The sequence below is a fragment of the Seriola aureovittata genome, chromosome 18, assembly GCF_021018895.1.
Source record: "Seriola aureovittata isolate HTS-2021-v1 ecotype China chromosome 18, ASM2101889v1, whole genome shotgun sequence".
Lineage (NCBI taxonomy): Eukaryota > Metazoa > Chordata > Actinopteri > Carangiformes > Carangidae > Seriola > Seriola aureovittata.
The window spans coordinates 16,631,636-16,652,086 of record NC_079381.1 but is presented as its reverse complement, the minus strand read 5'-3'; the positions used below and the strand labels follow the sequence as shown (position 1 = coordinate 16,652,086).

Genomic DNA, 20,451 nt, shown 5'->3' with positions numbered 1-20,451 from the left:
AGTCACAGGAAGTGCATTGTCTCATGGAATGTAGACCCACAACTGACTTAAAATCTTTACTTGTGGAGATTACATGCTCAAATGTCATGTCTGTAATATGGTGAATGTTAATAAAAAATCGAGACAACCCTTTTTAAAGTCTTACATGTTGCATTGAGTGTAATGTTATTATATGCATGCGTCCCCTCCAGTAATGGCTAGGAGAGAGATAGGGTACCACAAAGCTATGAAAGTGAACAGTTACCTAGACAAGACAGTAGAAAAACACTAGCTCTGGCCGGGTTACATTTAAGGCTGCAACTAATTATTTTCATCATGGATTAATCTGCCACTTAATTTCACAATCTCTTAAAAAAAAATTTCTGTAACAGGTGAGCAAATACTGAAAGATCCCTTCCACAATTTCCCAAAGCACTATTCAGATTACTTGTTTCATTTGACCAACTATCTCAAATCTCCAGATATTAAATTTACAATCAAATATGACAGAAAAGCAGCAAATTGTTACATCTAAGAGGCTTTAATCAGATATTTTTGGGAATTTTTGGCTGAAAAGGACTTAAACATTAACAAATTACAAATAAATGCTGATTCATTTTGGTGATCCACTAATTGATTAATTTGTTGCAGCTTTAGTTGAACTGCTCATTAGATTTTATCATGACCTGTTCTTGTCTTAATAATGTAAAACGTTAAATGGCAGAAATACACATTTAAATGAATACCTATCAAGATATTGGCCAGTTCAATGTTGAGTGTATCTGATAAGACCTAGTCTTAGGCTTAGAGTATGCCCACTAAACTGACATAAAAAGGCCACTTGCAAGTCTCCTCTGCATCCCGGTGAAATAGCGATTTTAGCCTACTGATGTTAGCTGAGACAAACTCAAAAGTCATGGGAACGCCCCTATTTACCTCCTTGAATGAACACATGAAATGTATTTTTAGACATCAATCCGGATCATCCACAAAATCTGCAGACTTACTATTTCTGACTGCAATTAGGTAGGTGGCTTGTATGACTGCTCGGTTGGCAAATCATTTTGCTTGTCATTCAGTGATGCTCATGTTTGATTCGTGACTATCGTGTTGCCATGTAAAACAACATTTTCATTACAGCATTACTTCATGCCACAGTAGTGACTGAAGTCTGGATGTCAAAGGCGACACGGAGTTCACCACACAAGTAGATATCGATCTCAGGGAAAGATGCACATGCCTCTACTTCGGTCTTCAAACTCGTTTAGTGGTCAGTGTACCATCAAACTGACAAGAGCTGGTGTTTTCAAGTTTGATAGAGTGGAAATGCAGTCCAGCCCACCCACCCACCCAAGAAATTAACCAATATCTCCGGGTCTCCGAAATAGCACTCTGGGGTACTAGTCGAGTACAAGTCGTTCATGCTTTGACGCCAATAGAGGATGTAGTGGAGCTGTCACGCTTGCTTGACAGCGTGATGCAGTCGTTTCTTAAACTAAGGTAAGTAAACTACCGGACCAAGATATTGGCAGCCGCCAGTCACTTACTACGGAATGTAACCGTGGGTGAGGGCTTGTTAGCGTCGGCTAACGGTTGCGTTAGCTATCTTCGACTGAACCTACTGTGTGAGAGACACTTATTCATGACTATAGTCAACATACCAAAGCTTTGTTGAGATTAAAGCTTACCTCATCTTCTGAAAGTCCATATATTGGCTCGTAATTCGTAGCCATATAGCCTGCGGTCCAAGCTGCACACACAAAAACAAGCCGCTTAGCAAAGCTAGCTAGCTAGCCTTGAACAATAAAGTCCCACTTTCTTATCTCAGCCGTGCGGTGGTGGTCAAGTCCACAGTGAGACCAAGTCCTCGCGGGTGGGTTCTCAGCCGGATAACGTAAAAGCTCGCCAGCGTGGTCGGTCCAGGACACAACTGGGAAAATTAAAAAAAAAACTGTATCCAAAATGTTTCGACTGAGACAGATCGCTTTTGTCAACTCCGAGCTTATCCCCCGAAACGTTGCGAGATTTGACTTCCTCCTAGTAGCTCAGCCAATCGTGTGGCGGTTAGACGAGATTGATGTCAGTATAAACCAATCAAGTATGTCGAGAATTCCCCGAAGCTCTTCACGGGCCAATAAAATATGCAGAGGGCGTGGAGCTGAAATGTGTGTGTATGTGTGTGTTTGCTTTTTTTTAGGATGTGAGAGGCTGTATTTCGGAAAGCAACTAAGTTTAACAACGTCAGTATTTTTTAGGTATCTATTCAATATGTAACATCACCATTTCCAGCTTACTAGTCTCGTGAAGGTGATTTCTGGCTCTGGTCATTACCATTCAGCCAGTTCATATAAGGGGTGGGGCCTGTGACAGGCAGCCAATCACAGGATACACAGAACGAAACAGATAAGATCCAACTGATCCGTATCACGAATTTCGGTCGATGTAGCGGCAAAAGTTAGTGGATTAACCGAGGGAAATTTAATTAACTTAGTTTTTTTCAACACAGCATTTACACCTAATGCTACAATATAAAAACGAGCGAGAAAGTTGTTATGTGAAAAATAAGCACACTGGACTAAAATAGGCCTATATTGTGTGAGGTTGTAGCTACGTAAAAATACACAAACATAAATTAATGACAAAGGTACAATGACAGTTATAAGAATAAGCAATACAAATGAATGAATATGAGTGATACGTAAATATTATTGTTACACAATAAATGTTTATTATTATTACTGTTATTATTATTATTATTATTATTATTGATTTTGCTGTTAAATTAAAATCTTTATACGTTTTTATTTATTTAGTTCGGATTTTTGGTATGATAAGGTATCATTTGCAATGGTTAATAAATGAATGGCTTTATAACTGCATAATAAATCATTTACTAATGCTGTATAGATCATTTATAAGCCATAAATAAGAACAACCTTTTGGGTTCCAAGGTCGTGGAAGATTCTCCTCCTGCATGACACTTTGCTTGTCTTTGACCACTCACCTTCAGGAAAAGGGCTGCAAGGCATCTGGAATCCAGGAATCCATTTATGAACTGCTCATTAACATTTACAGCTGTAGATTTACTATGCAGAACAATTCATTAATATCTTCATCTCCTTGCAAAACTAAAAAATAGCAAAAATGTAGAGACAACAGTACAGTAAATGTGAAATGCTATGAATACATAGAGATGTCTATCTCCTTGAGAACATGAATTCAGTATCTTCAGTGATGGCTGAGTGATTGCTGTTGTTGTGTTGTTGTGTCCCACCAGTGGTCGTGTAGAGTGGTCTTTCTTTCCAATCAGTGTCATGTAAACATAACATCGAACACACAGCTACAAGACCTTACCCCTGTCTGCACGTAGGCTTTGGGATGATGCTGGGTTGTGTGTGTTCTGCTTTGGGTTTGTTTGGTGGATTGCTTGCTTAGTCAAAGTAGTTCCCAAAAGCGCCGCTAGATGTCACAACATACACAGTCATGATCACCTCATCGTTTGTCCCGGTTTGTCCCTGCACAGCTGATTCCACATGTCCAGTGATTATTTAGAGAGAGAGAGAGAGAGAGAGAGAGAGAGAGAGAGAGAGAGAGAGAGAGAGAGAGAGAGAGAGAGAGAGAGAGAGCAGATGTCACACGGACACAAACCCAAGTTGCACGCTGTGTTTTGTTGAGGAAGAGGTGGGCCTCAGTCCTTCACCTCTGACTCCTGGTCGTGCCCCAGTCAGTCCTCCTCTTACGCAACAACGCCAGAATCAACGAGCAGGCACAGGCATGCATGCTGACATACCAAAAGTCTCAAACCCATCCATCAACGCATCGAAGAGAAGATGATTTTATTTTATTTTTTTTATTCTATTTTTATTTTTTGAAAAACGGCAATAAATGTTTCGAGCATAATTACTGAGTTCAACTATCTAGCACGTCCTTGTTCAAATGTTCACTGGCATTCATCATGGCCATGTCGCATAATGGGACTTTTAAATCAATGTGAAGAGCAGATGGCCATATTATATAACATTATTGCTCCTAAGTAGAGCTGAAAAGGGGAGGGCCAGAGATTTCCCAAGCCACCCTTGATACGAGGCCATCATTTACTCCGCCCCAAAGCTTGTTTTAATTTTTCTATGCTTCCCCACAAATAGCTGCATTTATTACAGACATTGATGACAGCATGCATCCAGCTTTATAAAGGAACCAGCCACCATAAATACGATTATGGGTGCTTTTCATTAATAAAATATATTAGATTTTTTTTTTACTATTCACACACAAAGGACTTCGTACCTGCCTGTTCTTCATATACATGCTTCTATTGTGACTTTAACAAATAATACAGTAGGCTATAATACCTATACAGTGTTATAGTCTATTGAATATCTGATTTTTTCTTCATTTTCAAAATTTCCCCACATGATTTAATATGATGATAGGCTATTTTAATGCCAATCACACACTGCTATCTCATTTTCTATTTCCAGGAGTTCCAGGCCTCATCTTTCACATGAATGCATATTTGTGTTTTTACGTCCATCCCTGTAAGATCTCTGCAGGTGTGGCCTCACAGAAAGTGAACACAATGAGCAAAAAGGAAGTTCGGTTTAGGAGACAATGATCGGGTCAGAGACAGATCCCTAAAGATTCCTAAAGGAATCTGTTTCTGTCTCCTTCTGTACCCGCCCAGCTGTCTCCCAGAGTTTCCTTTGAAATTATGTGCACTTTGAAATTCATTCACCTTTGTGAATTTCCCACAGCTTGCAGCCTACACATTGTCAATGTGAGCTCATGCTTTTCATACACCTACAGTTGGTGTTAGAATCTTACAAAGAAAATGTACACCTCATGTTTTATCACAGGTTTCGTCAGCAAATGGGGATCTTTCTCCATTTTGCCATTTAGACAGAGATACGCATGGAGATACATACAGTTTAGCCAGTGGGAACATCATGTTCACAGTTACATCCTGTTGTAAATGCTGCAACTCAGGGTGTACCCTTCTTTCACAGGATTTGTGTGTCTCTGTATGTATGATGTGATATCTTTTGTCTTTTATAGAATTAAAACATACACACATAATAATCATTTACATATTCATATCAAACAGTTGTAGAGATAAACTCACATTCATGCATGAATAAAACAGTGAATAAGGAACAGGCTGTGCAGAGAGGGCAGTGGAGGGAGAGAGGGGATGTCAAATATTAGGAGACCTTACTATGTTTACAACTCCCAGTAAGAGGAACCAGTGAAAGAATAAACACTGATTTGGCAGGACACGGTGTTCTGATTGTCACATCGTGTTTCACAATATTTGTTAATATGTAGAGTGAGGAGCAATCGCTTAGGTAGCAGCAAACAAGCACCATGTGTGAGAGGTGACAGAGAAAACCACCACAGTGTGTGTATATTTGTGTGCACATTTTTTGATTGATTTGCTCCCTCTCTCTCTCTTTCTCTCTCTCTCTCCCTAAACATAGAGTATTATGTAATTTAAAGCAAACAGAGCAGACACAAAACAAAACAAAACCATTTGCATGACTTTACATTAGGCAACTTTTAAGCTCCCAATTTGTTTTCAATTGTTACGCTTTTGAGGAATTTCATTTGGATGTTTACCTCCTCCAGCATCTCTGTCTCTCCTAGAAACCCAGGCCTCTGGCAACCTACACCGTGGGCGGGGTTTACTCTGAGGCTGGGCTCCTCTGCCCCGCCCTCCTCGGGTTCATAGACGCTCAGAGTGGGATGTTGCGATTTCTTCACCGACGGGACGGCTAAGCTAAGCTGCACGGCTCTGACGGTAATGCATGTGCCCTTGTCTCCTGTCATCATCCTAGTAAACCAGTTACACAAGTCGGTAAGTCCGCTCTTCTGGTAGCCGGGAGCGGAGTCACCACGGCTGAGGCACGGAGGGAGAGACTAGAAACTCCTGTCAGCTGCCGGTAAGTCACAGACTCACTTTCTACATCTAGATAGTATCCTGCCGTCAGGACCAGTTTGAATGACAGGAGACCAAAACACTCTCTTTATGCTTGTTGTTATAGGCCCAAGCAGTCGGCTAATGAACTTTGACGTAGAGATTCCAGGTTATGTGAGTGATTTTGCACAGAGCCGTATTAAAATCTATATCAAACTTGCACATATTGATACTTGTTGTGTCTCACTGACAACACATACAATTACTGTAAAGGGAAATACCAATAAATATCAGCTGTGATGATTTGGTCGCAACTTACTGCAGCAACAACAACAACAACAACAACTGTTTACACAGCCTAAATGTGATGTCTTCCATGGTCAGTGACAGAGAAGAAGGGTCTTTTAATGACTCCCACAATTTGAAAGGCTATAATGTAAAATCGGGAACAAAAGTGGGGTCCGGGAGAGACCACTCCTATGATCATTTTCTCTTTGCTTTCCTCTGGGATTAAGACATAACCTATTCCCTTGTTGACCACTGACTGATTGGCGGGTTATTTCCTTCGGCCTAGGAGGATGATGATGCTAGGGTGTCAGCAGTTTAATGGGATTTTCATGATGGTGATCTTCTCCTCCTCTGCATGCTTATTGACCTTTACCCCGGCCAGGACGAGGTGAAAGGAGCCACTGGCCATTATAGCACCAAGCTGATCAACTCAATACTGGATTAATTGTTAGGTGCCTGCAGCTTACTGACTCTTTCCACTGTTAGTCCAGCACCAGGGCTTTATATAGGCAAGACAGGGTTGGGCATTGCACATGACTTACAGATGTAATTATTAGGTCAAACAGCTTGATTCAAGCATTAAATCTATTTTGAAGTGTTTTAAAAGGTCATTTAGAGCAATACATTTCTTGTGTTTATATTTAGTAATGCTTGTTTATGAATAATAATGGATTATTCACATTTAAAGGGGACAGTTCTAAAAAGTGTATCAGTGATAAGTTTGATTAGATCTCCGGATCGGAAAGGCAGCGGTGGTTTTAGCCTTTTGTTAAACCTATTGAAAATGCAGACAACAAAGGTTCATGTGACATAATAGAACAGAAGGTGCACTTCAATATGGGTATTCTCTATACAGATTTACACGTAAACTCCAGCCCATATCCCATGACAGATGTATCATATTTGTGTTAATACTGGCTGGAAATGAACCTGCAAGCTAACATTTATAATTAAGTGGTTGGTGCTTTGGTGCAGCGAGGCACACAGTGAGCTAATTGGCATCGAAATAAGTTGTGATTCATGGTAATGATTTCTCTTATCAAACACTATGACTACTGTTGTTCTGTAAATCAATTACTAATGCACTCTTCTCAGTTTTTTCAACAAAACAACAGAGGATGTATTCTTTCTTCCCTCTTACCTGTTCATGCGTACATGCACAGTTCAACTATTAAACCCACTATTTCCACTTGATAAGGACAAAGCAGGTGGGGGTGAGTTGGGATGTCATTACACCCACCAACAGAGCCACCTACATAAAAACTATTTCATACATCGGAGTTGTGTCAGTTGAAATCAGATGTTCAAGTGCACCTTTAGAAATGTACAGTTATTGCTTCACCAGGCTAATGCGTCACTTAAACTACTGGAAGCTGCTCTCAAAATCACATCTGTACTGTTACTTCTCTCTTCTAAACACAGGAATTACAGTAGGAGCAATGGCCTCCTGTGGAGACCCTTATCTGACTAACTTATTTCTTGACTTCAATACAGCCGAAGATCAGGCGGCTCATTATTGCAGGTGGCGAAGGTTGTGTCGTTTTCTGTCCTTGACACCTTTTTTTCCCCCACTGCGCAAGTGTTTCAAAAACACAGTAGGGCACAGGATATAGGTTGGCCAATAAAACAGAGGAAGTACAATTTCATGGGCAACACAATCACAGGCAACAATGAAAGTGATGTGCTTACTGTAGCTGGAACAGGATGCTGTTTGATCATGTATGCATGTAAACGCCAATATATTCGCACACTGTGTGTGTGTGTGGGTGTGTGTGTGTGTGTGCGTGCGTGCGTGCGTGCGTGTGTATGTTTTGTATGCAGAATCTGTGCACATTGTTGTATGGGTTACTTTCTGTGCATTTTGAACCCTGTGTGTGGAGTTAATTAGATTTTGAGTCTTGCCTATAAGGAGAAAATTTATTTAATGGAGCCAAAGATGGAGAATTAAGTAGATCAGAGAACTACACCTGAACATATCAACTGCTGTTAAACTCATACTTATATTGTTATCATTCTACTACAGTTTTTAAGTGCACAAATATTAATCCTACTGATTCTTTATGTTCTGATATTAGGGTTGTATTTACTAATGATGAAGTAAAATCTAGTATAAATCCACACTAGAAGCCACTAGAATCTGTACTGTTCATTACTCCCACTATATAAATGTATAAAACAGAAAGAAACAACTTAAAGTGCAACAGATAGAGAAATATAACAGTAGTGTGACAAAATGTTTGTCCTGAGGGTGACAATAGAGAAAAGACAAAAGAGTTTATCACCTTTGGAGCAGTTTCATTGCCATGAAATTTACTCATTAACTTGAAGTTCTGGATCTTGTTTACTGTTGCTCTCTTACCTTGTATACCCCTATCAGAAAATTAATTCTTAGAAAGGCGCTGGTGCTGGTGATCAAACCGGTTTTTTACATTGTTGGGAAGTGTTTAGACTGTTCCAGTCTGAGCAGGAGTACAGGTCAAGGTTTTTATATGAAAGCAGTTTAAGTGATCCCTGGCATCTGTTGTACACATTGTTCACCCAAACTGTGCAACAGCTCATGGTCAAATTTACAAAGTGCAATATACAGTATCTATATTTTCTGATAAGAGGACAGTTTAGTAAATGTTACGTCAATGAACCACATTTCTGTCATGCCATGACAACCTGCTATTCTGCTTGTGGGCTTTGAGTTATGGCAGTGGCTACAGCAGAGTGGTAAAACCCTTATGGATGGGAGTTTTTATGCTCTGCCTTTAAATGAAGCAACAGCTAACATGTAAACAGTCCCATTAACTCATTTTATGTGTGCTGCATATAAAGAGCAAGTTAATATAAAACTGAAATTCATGACTGTGCAGTAAATCATTAAGGATATATTGTTAACTTTGTGCCTTTGTTTTGTTCTGTACCCTTCCAGAAGGTAGAACTCTTAAAAATTGGTCCTCTGTAGCTCCACTGCCACTGTGTTCATCTCTGTCGGCCGGCTCTCTTAAGAATGCGGTGACCCGGAATGAGAAAGAAACATTATTAACCACGTTTGCAAAGGTGGGCTGTTCCGTACAACCATGCTCGAGGGGATAATCTCGCTTCGCTGCACACATTTTACCTCAAAGGTCATTTGACACGTCCTCTCTCCTCACCTTTTGAAATTGAGAGGCCACTGATGAACACAAACCATAAATGATTCATTTTCACTATGCTGAAATTAGGTCTTAACCCCATTTTTTACATACATCACACTCTGTACATTGCGCTTGGAAATAATGCCACAACCAATATACTGTATTCATCTGGTTTTTATTCGCCTCAAAACCAAACATCCTCTCTTTATTTTTCAGAGCCGAGGAAATAGGCAATTAAATGTACCTATTTATTTACAGATCAGGCAGGTACACTTCTTGGCATCGTTCACCTGCTGTAAAGCTTGTGCTCAATTTCGAGACATGAAATCTGTATATAATTTTTTTTAAACCACATATGTGTAATTTTATCCGTAGTACATAAGGCCACCATGTTATGTACACCTGTGAAGCAGTAGGTCGGAAAACAGGCAGTTAAAAGTACATTTGATTTCTATGATGAAAACAAACGTGAAGGGAGATAATGGTATAATTAACAAATAAGACACGGGCTGAGTGCTACAGAGGTAAAACTGAGAGAGTTTTTTTATTTTTTATTTGTTTGTTATTTAAGTAGAGTATGTGCTCCTGCTGCGGATCCATATAACATCGTTTAAATTTAACATTCAGACAATTATTATCTTTGAGGGAAGAGCTTCGCACTATTGGCCAGCACTTTCCCAGCTTAGCAGCTTATTCAGTTTGGGCTACTGGTTACGTAAGAAGGCTATATGCAGCAGGAAGCTAATCCAGTGCAATGACCTTAATGCCAATTATCAGATCATGGTGACGTTATTGAAATTAAGGCACCATAAAGAACTTGCTTAAAATCTTTGTGATATTAAGGAAGTGTAACAGCCTTAAAACAAGCTGCCATCACAGATCCTTCATCAGGTGGCACAACACGAGTATGACATGGATGCGGTTTAAGTTAGCTTAGCAGTAGACATGATATAACCGCACACAGGCAGCCACACCCCTCAACAGCCTTGCAGCATGTTATTGATGTGGAAATTACCTGAGGGCTTATTTCATATTGTGAAATGCTCACAAACAAAAACACTTAGCTGCAATTCAAAAGCAGTCAGTAGTTTGTGTATGCTGGAACATGTCTTTAATGACATGTTGTGTTGTACTGACATTCTTAGAAATACACCACATCCTGTCCTCGATTTCATTGTAGTGGACCTATGTTTCCACCAAAGTCCATGGCTTATGTTTTACACAGCACGGGCCCTCTTGTGTCACAGAATATCATGCTGGTGGAGAAGAGCACTATAAAAGCTTTGTTTTTTTTCCGAGGGAAGAATGGCTTACTGGCTTAAATAAGAAGCAGCCTCCACATATTCTCTGGCTTCATATTTCTGTTCATAAAAGCATTTGATATTCCATTTCCTGGCTCCTGTGTTATCAGACTTTTTTCTGCAAAACATTCTTTTTCTTTTTCATATTATAAGATAAATTTAGACTCAGCTGTATTTCATTCAAAAACATTCCTGAACGCAAATATACACCTGTTTCCTGGCAGTGATGGACTACAGCAGGTCAAGATGTCTCTCTTTGTTCAATATGTCAGAAAAAGTGAGGGAGCATGAGCTTCCTGCCAGCTTTCAGTTTTCACTGATGCAACATCAATTCTCCCTTTTATTTACCCTCTATATCACATCCCCCCTCCTCCTATATTCTCCATCCCTGCTTGTCTTTTCCCTGGGTTTAGAGATGAAGGGTCATGCCGAGTAATAATTCTAAACATCTGCACATGGCTAGGGAAAAGCAGATTTCCAAGTCATGCGAACAGGAGTCTGGCTGGCCGGCAGCAAACCAGCTTCCTGCTGTGTGTGTCTCTGTTGTTGAGGCAAAAGCCCCAACTCAGGTTATGCAATCAGTTATGCTGCATGTGCCAGCTGGTTGAGGTAGTCAGAAATGGAGAGGATGTTTTTTTAATCCTTAGTGAAATAGCATACATTCTCTGTAGAAGATTGTTTTCCTTTCAGCTCATCACATTTATGCCCTGTATTCAGACTTTGTGTCATTTTAGTACTCATCATGTCTGTTAAGGACATGGGTGTTCTGTTGAAGTTGAATGACAGGATTCATTCAGTAATGTCCTCAGACTGATTCTGTATCACTGCTGAAATGTTTTCTAAGCATCAATTAGTCTTTAGCTCTGCAGTGGGGTATCCACTATTTCTTCCGTCACGTAAACCTCAGTAACACCTTGAGGGAATTTCTTCAGATTTTGCGCAACCATTCACTTGGAGTCAGAGATGAACTGATGAACTTAGATTTTGGTAGTCAAAGGTCAAAGGTGAAAGGTCATTGTGATCTCTCAAAACATGTTTTTGGCCATAAATCAAGAATTCATACACTAATTGTGACACTATTTAGGATAAAATAGGATAAATAGGACTAATAGGATAAAATGATGAAATGAGGATATTTTATATCAAAAAGGTCAAAGGTCACTGTTACATTATAATGTTGAAAGCAAAAACATGTTTGGTGATTATTCAACACTGTAACTCAGGAACAGAAGTGGGGATTGTGACTATATTTCCTGCAACTTGACTGGTTGGGAGAGGTATACAACCGCAAGGCAGTAATTCTAGTTTCTCTTCTAATTGTAACTGTTCACCTTTGGATGACCTCCTTTTATATTGTCTCTTCCTAATATTGTCTTCAGGGGCTTTGACTTCAGTGTCAATGTCTCAGCTGCAGTAGGCAAACATGTTGTGAGTCAATACATGGTGTGCAGTTCTGCTGTTGTGGTGGACAGCATCAAACACTGTGGGCCATGTGAAGAGAACAGATCAGGCAGTTTCCCTACCTTCACCTTTCGTTGTTTGTTTTGTCTTCAATCTAACAGCCAAGGCTTTGTGGTGCCATGATGATGGAAGTCGTGGAAGCTATCCTGTTGTTGTTGCTGCTTTTCTTCGCGCCACATGCAAAGGGAACGCGTAAGTGTTTGCACATAGTGAGGCTTGACACACAGCCTCAGTGTCTTCTTTCTAGTTTCTGGCATTGAGTTAAGACATCTGAGAGGTGTGTGGTGGTTGGTTGGCTGCTCAATTAACAGATGATAAGTAACAGTGTTATTTATTTGTGGATGTTTTTGTGGTATTTGCACAATTCACATCAAAATTTTGTTATATGTTGTTACAACACACCCCCTTTAGTGTGTAATCTAGTAATTACTTTCTCTTCCTTTTTTTTACACGTTCCTGTCTTTCTATAGGCTTCAGCCCGCCAGGGAAGCCCGAGCTGACCAGATGTCGTTCACCTGAAAAAGAGACCTTCACCTGCTGGTGGAAGCCAGGCTCCGATGGGGGACTGTCCACCACTTACGCCCTGTACTATCGCAAAGAAAAGTGAGCGGCTCCCAGTATCATGCAGAATTCACTCATTCACTTCATTTCGTTTAATTCTGGATTTTGTATTACTTTACCGATAAGTGACATGGATGAATCTTTCATCATCATGATAGAGGTCTAGGGTGGAGGAGCTGGTTTGATCTCAGTCAAGAATGAGGCGCTCTGCATGTATCATCATCACATCAATATACATGTCGGAGGAAGAAGAATAGAGCATAGATAGAGCATAGTTGTGTTCGTGGCTGTGAATTTTAAAATATGGCTAATATCTTGAAGCTCTTCAGTTGATTCTAGTATGATCAATATCCCATTACTGCTCAGACCAAACCAGAAAGATCTGAAACTGTGTCTGAAATGTCAGTATAGATAAATCTTTGGCTCTTAATATCCAACATCTGTAGCAAAGGCACAGAGGTAATTAAATCACCATGCAGTGGTTATTTAAATATATTGGAGGTTTACAAAAGAGATGATTTGGAAGAGTGATATCATTTTTTTTTTTATTCAGTATTTGTAAGGAATGTGTGTTCTTCTCCAGAGTCATAGTAAATGGAGACGATGATAGCAGAGCCCACGGCTCGGAAAACATTCTTAGTTTTTATTATAGATTCTCTTGAAAGGTGAGGTGTGGAAAAACATCCTTAAAAAATAAAGAAAGAAGTAAAATAAAGATCAAATAAACACTTCATTGTGTCATGGGTTTGAGTTTCTTGAGTTGCTCATCCATCCGTCCATCCATCCTTTCATTCATTCAGTGCAGTTGTGCCTCATCCTGTTTCCCATTATTAGCTCCCCAGTATATATATACTGGTCCATTTGCACTTGTTCTCTGCCACATTGTCTCTGTGGTACGTGCCTTAGTTTCACAGTGCTCTGTTCTTTGCTTGTCTGTTTTGATCCTGATCATGTTTTTTTTTTTTTCCTCAGTCTGACTCTTTGTTTCTTTGATTGACTGCTTGGATATTAGTATCCTTGCTTCTTTTTCCTACTTTTACATCTCCTTTTACATCATGCTCCCTTTTCTGCTTTCCATTCTGCATTCGATTTTAGTTTACTTTTATATTCCCATAAGAAGAACGTTACTATGTGCAGCCATACAGTAAATTTACTGTGCACAAGGGCTGTTCGATATGATACATTACATGAGTCAAAAAACATCTTAGAGACGAGGCAAACCTGCAGTCGGAGACACAGTTGTGTGGGAGCTTCTAAATTTGACCTGAAAAAGAAGATACAAACCCAACATTACACAAGATGCAGATGTAATAGGACAGTGTAAAATGAGTACAGCTAACAAAAAGGCTATTTGAGAGTGTACAAAGTGGGGGAAAAAATTATCATTATCCTTTAAACATAGCAGTTACCCACTCAACTCTTTTGTTGTAGTTTGTGACTCAGAACTTTTCCTTCCATTCCTGTCTGCAATTCAGAAAAACATAGCCATTCATCTCTCTTTCTGTGTGTCTCATCTTTTCCTACACACACACACACACACACACACACACACACACACACAGATACACACACACACACTCACACATAAGCACAAAGTATCAGGAGCTCTGGCATGAAGAATACACACTGTTCTTTAGAAATAATACAGTTTAGTACATGCATACATAAAGTTTCATACCGTTCCCCTGTCTCTGTTACAGCTCTGAGGCAGTGTACGAGTGTCCCGACTACCACACAGCCGGGGAGAACTCCTGCTTCTTTAACAAGAACGACACGTCCATCTGGGTCAACTACAACATCACTGTGGTGGCCACCAACGCACTGGGCAGCAACTTCTCCGACCCCGTGGACATAGACGTGGTCTACATTGGTGAGGGAATGTGTGCTACCTTCTTTTTTTTTTTTTTTAATTTGTTGTCATGGTTTTTAACGTGCTGTTCGAGACACAGTTTTCCCCCATGAGGTTTAAAAAAATATATATTTTAACACACTCACGCAGCTGCTTAGTGGCACACTGAGTTACACTGGAGCTAATGCGCTCTGAGTGCACTAACCCTCCCTCTATACAGCTTATTCCTGTGTGCGGTAGACCTCAGTTATTGTCCAAAAACTATTAATAAAGTGTCAAGCCACAGTGTTGCGCTGGCTGACATAGAGACACTGCAGTTTATTTTGAGTCGTACATATCCATACCATCCTGCTGCCAGAAATACTCACCAAGGTTAGACCTTACTTAATCCACAGCTGAAAATAGTTCCCAACAACTGCACCATTCTCTCCTCTTTGAGGAGTATATATTAAATTGTAAATTTAATTGTATATTTAATCAGAGACATCTGATTAAATATACATACTGGGCAGATCTACTTCACATTATGTAACAATATATGAATATTGTATGAGGTGTGGAATAAGTCCAGTGCTGTCATGCTGCTAAATACAAAACCATGTTGTTTGGTTCATGAAATATCCAAAAAGGAATGTAAAGTTAAAGAACTAAAAGACTTAAATTATCCACTTTGCCCTTGAAGCTGCTTATCTGAAAATGTTCCTCTCCCCCTTTGTCTCTCGCAGTTGCACTGACCTGGTTTGTTTATCCGTCCTAAGAATGATCTGTTTCCTTGTCCTCACAATTGTCAACTTTGTATCTCCAAGAAGATAACTTAAAGCCATGATGTTAACATTTATCTGAACCATGACGTCACATGTGTCAATAAATATTTGGACAGCCACTCCTGCAATGACAGTGTTCAGTCGCTGGAGGTGTGCATTGGTTTACTATTACACAGAGGGAGAGACATAAACAAACTCAAGAAAACTAGTCTAGCCTGATTCCTTACGCGGTTACAGTCGGCTTCTCTTGTGTTTCTGTGTTAAACATTATCATCCAATAAAAGTCTCTTTGCCCTCCTCCCTCTCAGTCACACAAAACACATCCTCTCTCGTTCACATTTTCTCTCTCTCTCTCTCTCTCTCTCTCTCTCTCTCTCTCTCTGTCTCTCCAGTCAAACCTAATCCCCCAGAGATGGTGACTGTCACTGTAATGGAGGACAGGGGCTGGCCCTTCCTCCGGGTGTCATGGGAACCACCACATAAGGCTGACACCCGCTCCGGTTGGATCACTCTCATCTACGAGCTCCGTGTCAAGTTGGAGGGAGAAGATGACTGGGAGGTACGCAGCTCGTGGCCCGGTGGTTTAAAACGTTTGTCTTTCAAATGTGAAACCTGAGTTCAAGCCACATGTTGGTGAAGTGTGCAGGAAACTTAATAAATTTTGCCCAGGGGAAGTGTCTGATTAGTTTCCTCTTAAACCAGATAGTCTTAATTTGCATACCACACAGCATTTACAATCCACTGTATATATTGACAGCTTGAAGGACTGACTGGACTGTGTCATTTGTGCGTGTTGTGTTTTCAGATGCACCTTGCAGGCCAACAGAAGATGTTTAACGTTTTCAGTCTGCGGTCAGGTGGTAGATACCACATCCAGGTGCGCTGTAAACCTGATCATGGCTTTTGGAGTGAATGGAGTTCCACCTCCGAAATCAAAGTTCCTGACTGTAAGATTTCAACCAATAATTATCTACAGTACACTACACTACACTCCTATGCTATAACATGTATTTTGTATAAGGTATATTAATTCATGTATTGAAGGGGTAGTTCATCAGTTTGGGAAATATGCTTTTTCACTTTCTTGCCAAGAGTTAGATGTTGTTAGATGTTTAATCCGTGCAGAACACAAAATGTAAAAATGACACATTGTGTTTTTACGAAGGTTGTGGTTATGTGCCAGACTGTGGTAGAAGTAATACCACAGTTCACCCCTGAAACCGCAATGTGTCAATTTCTCATTTGCTTTTTTGTGTGGGTAAAGATACTCACTCACACGTTCACTCCTGCTCCAACCTGCGCTTCCGCCACGCCGTACAGTTCTGGTCCAGTCTCTGGGCTGTATTGTAGCTGAGTCCCAACCCCCCACAGTCCTCCGAGAGATGGCGGTTATGTGGTCAAAACAGCATGGTCATTGCTTAAACTGGTGGCTGTGCAGTGAGCTGCAGGAGTCAGGCATTGGACACCTGTAAGGTACCACCTCAGGTCTCCTGTCCTTCACAGACAGTTGGCGTCAAAGGCGTCCACATGTCCTTCCAGGTCTCTGAATTGTACAGCAAGACAGATGGAACCAGGCTGTTGTAAAGCCACAGTTTGATAGTCTGTCCTTAACATGGAGGTGGTAGTGGCATGACTGATGCTGGGTAAACAAACAAAACATAAAATGTTAATAAGTAATCCTAAAATATGCTGGTAGGTGTATTTTTGACCTTAGGATGCAGGCAGGCTTGCTGTTTCCCCATGTTTCCAGTCACTAACCATATCCTAACTCCAGCCCCACACTAAACAGAGAGATATGAGGGTCGTATTAATCTTCTCATCCATCATATTTCCCGAATGGGGACTATTCCTTTAACTAAAAGTTGAAGGAACATAAGCAGGATGACTATGTTACTATGCATTAAACTTCTTTAATATCCTATAACAGTAATCACCATAGGAATGAGGTTGTATGCTGTGTTGTAGCACTTATGTTGTTATGCTGTCTTACAGATTTCCATCGAGAGAAATCAGTGTGGATCCTCATTGCAGTCTTTTCTGCCTTCATCTTCCTCATCCTCACATGGTTGCTACACATGAACAGCCACAGGTAAAAGAGGGATCATGAATTCCTTATGCAATTCTTTTGGTCCAATGTAGCATACTGGGATGTTGTCATATTATATGCTACAGAGGCCCAGAACAGTCATTTCTTTCTTAGCACAGAAAGACATCATTCACATTCATGAATTTTCATTAGTTTGTAAGGAAAACAGTATGTTTACAACTTTGTGGGCAAGTTCACAGGGCAAATTGTGAACTTACTGTCTAGAGATGGTGGGATACTTAAGTGTTTACTTAAAAAAAGTATTTTATTTCAAGATTTTTCAAGAATTGTCAATTTGTCATTGCAAGAGGAAGTAAAACCTACACTGAAACAGTTTAATATCTTAAGATAATTTCAATAGTCATCATAAAATAAAAGGCCTTATGTAACTGCTGCCACTATGGGCTTTCAGGGTATACAACAAGTGAAATGTTATTGTTATTTATTGATTTTCATTTGCTGCTCACAAGCCCTGACTTTGAAACCCTTTTTTTTCATGTGATAAGTCTGAAGCACTGTATTCTGCCACCGGTCCCTGGTCCTAAAATCAAAGGATTTGATAAGCAGCTTCTCAAGGTAAAGCAGCAACATGTTGAAAAATGTTTTGATGCATACACTAAGTATCTAAATCAAATAACCATATTTACAAAGACAAACTATTTCTGATGGATTTCCTCTGTGTGTAGAATGGCAAGTCTGAGGAGATCTTCAGTGCACTGGTGGTGTCTGATTTCCCCCCAACTACGTCATCCAATTATGAGGACTTGCTGGTGGAGTACTTAGAGGTGTATGTACCCCAAGAGCAGGAGCTGATGCTGGCAGAAAGCAAGGACCTACTCGATAGTTGTCTCAAATCTGAGGGCTCCACATCTGACAATGACTCCGGCCGGGTCAGCTGCGACAGCCACACTCTGCTGATGGATAAATGTGGCGAAGCAAAAGAAGAAGAGAGGCAAACAGATCAGGAAGACAGTACGTCAGAAACAAAGTCACAAAGGCGCCGGAGAGACTGGGACGAGGACGCGTTGACCTATGCTCATGAAGACATGGTTAGCCCTGACAAGTCCAGTGGAAGAGTGAAGACCTGGCCTTCTGTGTTTTCTCCACTGCCTCAGTACAGCTCAAGCCTTCCAGACCAAATGAGCTCACTTGAGATTGCCAAACAGCACTGCCACTCCGACAGCCTGTTCTCCCCAGGCTCCACTTCCTCCTACCTCACCCAACCTGGCCAGAGCACCAAGGAGGCTCTCGGACCGAGCTACTGGGAGTTCTCCTTTAGCAACAAGCAACCTCATTCAGTACTTCCCGAAATGCAACCCTGCTGGCAGCTCCAGGCCCACAGTGATGTCAACATCTCCAGCATCGGCCGCAAACAGGCACCTGCTGGTCTGGAATCGCCTGCTCTCCGGCCCACTGGCTATGTCGAAGTCCAGAGGGTCAACGAGGAGGACATGGTGCTTCTCCAGCCCGTTGTGTCGGACCATGGCTATGGGGAAGGCTACCGCCAGATGCGCCAGCAGGAGGACTACAGCAGGGTGAAGGGGGTGGACAGTGGCAACATGCTGCTGCTCCAGAGAGAGGTGATGAAAGAGGAGGTGTGCAGGTGCCCTTGTGAGGACGGGGAGACTAATGGAACAACAGAGACCTGCTACACATCGTCCATCAGTACCACTACCCACAAGCCTACAGCCCTCTTTCACACTGCCACGCCGATCCAGGACGAAATGGCCCTGGCAGCGAGTGGTTATGTTGACACTGCCACCGTGTTCACACTGCGTACTTACTAGATGCTCCATAAGCCCAGCTGGCAGGTCTAGGACATTACAGGACCTGTTTTAAGCAGGGACTTAGACCAAAAACAAAAACACTAACACTGGCAATGAATGACTCCTGCAAAAAATGGCTGCAAACACAAAATTTTACTGTCACAGAATTACTGTTATTTATTTTTCCTCTCATGTAAGAGATGACTTGTTTAGAGACTCTCTTATTTTTGAGAATCCCAAAGTATGTGAATAATAATCGTCATTCAACTTTATAAAGAATATGATTGATTGTAAAAAATTATGTGGTACTACATGCTGTCATTATGAGTAATTATATGTTTGTCACAAATCTTTTACTCAATCACAGGCACATGTTTTCATGTCATGAACTTTTTTAATATATTTCATGAGATTTACTGATGTATACTGGTGTAATGTCCATATCTATTCAAATTATTTGTGTAAAATCAAAATTGCAGGAAGCTCAAACAGATGTTTTTATTTTTGTTTCCGTTTTTGTATGTGCAAATTTCCTCTGCTCCCTGTGGAACACTACGTCTTAAAGCTGCTTCTGGATCCAACACAGAGATATATATATATAAATGTATATATTTTGAGATTTTGTTTCAAGAAGAAGAAAACCGAACTGGAATGTATTGCTTAATTTTTCATTCAGAGACTATTTTGTGTATACATTTATTACTACTTTAATCGGTTAAGTGGTAAATTTGAAAAAAAAAAGTTATTTCTACAAAAATTTTTAGGTTTTGGTTTTTTTGGATGGGAAAATAGTATGATACTTGGTTAGCCATGTACAGCACTAACCTTAAGTGACTCCGTCTCTGTTGTTGAACAGTGATAAATTGCTGTGTGTGTGTATATGTATCTATGTATAGTTTTGTAAACAGTCAACCAGCCACACACAAAATGCAATTTGAAACAGCACTCAAATCTTTTTGGACAGATTGCTGTAAGAATCATGCTTGTAATAAATTTACAATATACAGTAATGGGATTTTGATTTTGATTCCGTTTCTATATGATTACAAGTACTGTATTGATATGTACGTGCTTGTTGTAGCAGACAAATCAGTTAACTAATCACTTCAGGTTTAGAATACTGTGGTGTATAGTGGGAGAATATGGGAACCCATATAGGAAATTTTTTTTCCCTGGGGTTCCATAGAGGGTTCATGCATCCATGCACAATAGAGGGGAACAACAAAGCAAATGCATGAATATCTGTGGTACAGTCTTAAGAAGCGTGCATTTATTATCTATGTCAGTGAATTTGAAAAGTATTCGTTTTACAGGGGTAATGTGTAGGACCTGTGAATTTCTCAAATAGATATGTTTATAT

At 40.4% G+C, this 20,451-nt stretch overlaps 2 protein-coding genes across 5 annotated transcripts in view; one reads left to right on the top strand and one right to left on the bottom strand.

The window, feature by feature from the left end:
• The window catches only part of nedd4l (NEDD4 like E3 ubiquitin protein ligase), a 44,787-nt gene extending 42,786 nt beyond the window's left edge, over nucleotides 1-2,001 (bottom strand). For all 3 annotated transcript variants that reach the window (XM_056402926.1, XM_056402927.1, XM_056402928.1), the window contains exon 1: nucleotides 1,668-2,001. In XM_056402926.1, coding sequence (XP_056258901.1) covers nucleotides 1,668-1,712 — 45 coding nt within the window. In that variant the 5' untranslated portion in view covers nucleotides 1,713-2,001. The remainder of the gene's footprint in view (nucleotides 1-1,667) is intronic.
• prlra (prolactin receptor a) lies at nucleotides 1,274-20,101 on the top strand. 2 transcript variants are annotated; one of them, XM_056402931.1, is made up of 10 exons: nucleotides 1,274-1,479; nucleotides 5,814-5,918; nucleotides 12,167-12,257; nucleotides 12,536-12,668; nucleotides 14,327-14,496; nucleotides 15,632-15,798; nucleotides 16,045-16,186; nucleotides 17,232-17,328; nucleotides 17,832-17,901; nucleotides 18,012-20,101. In XM_056402931.1, the coding sequence occupies exons 3-10, from the start codon at nucleotides 12,185-12,187 to the stop codon at nucleotides 19,110-19,112; spliced, it is 1,953 nt and encodes a 650-aa protein (XP_056258906.1). In that variant the 5' UTR covers nucleotides 1,274-1,479; nucleotides 5,814-5,918; nucleotides 12,167-12,184; the 3' UTR covers nucleotides 19,113-20,101. The 2 variants fall into 2 exon arrangements, with proteins under 2 accessions (XP_056258906.1, XP_056258905.1); XM_056402930.1 differs by having other exon boundaries at nucleotides 5,623-5,918.
• The last annotated feature ends 350 nt before the right edge of the window (nucleotides 20,102-20,451 follow it).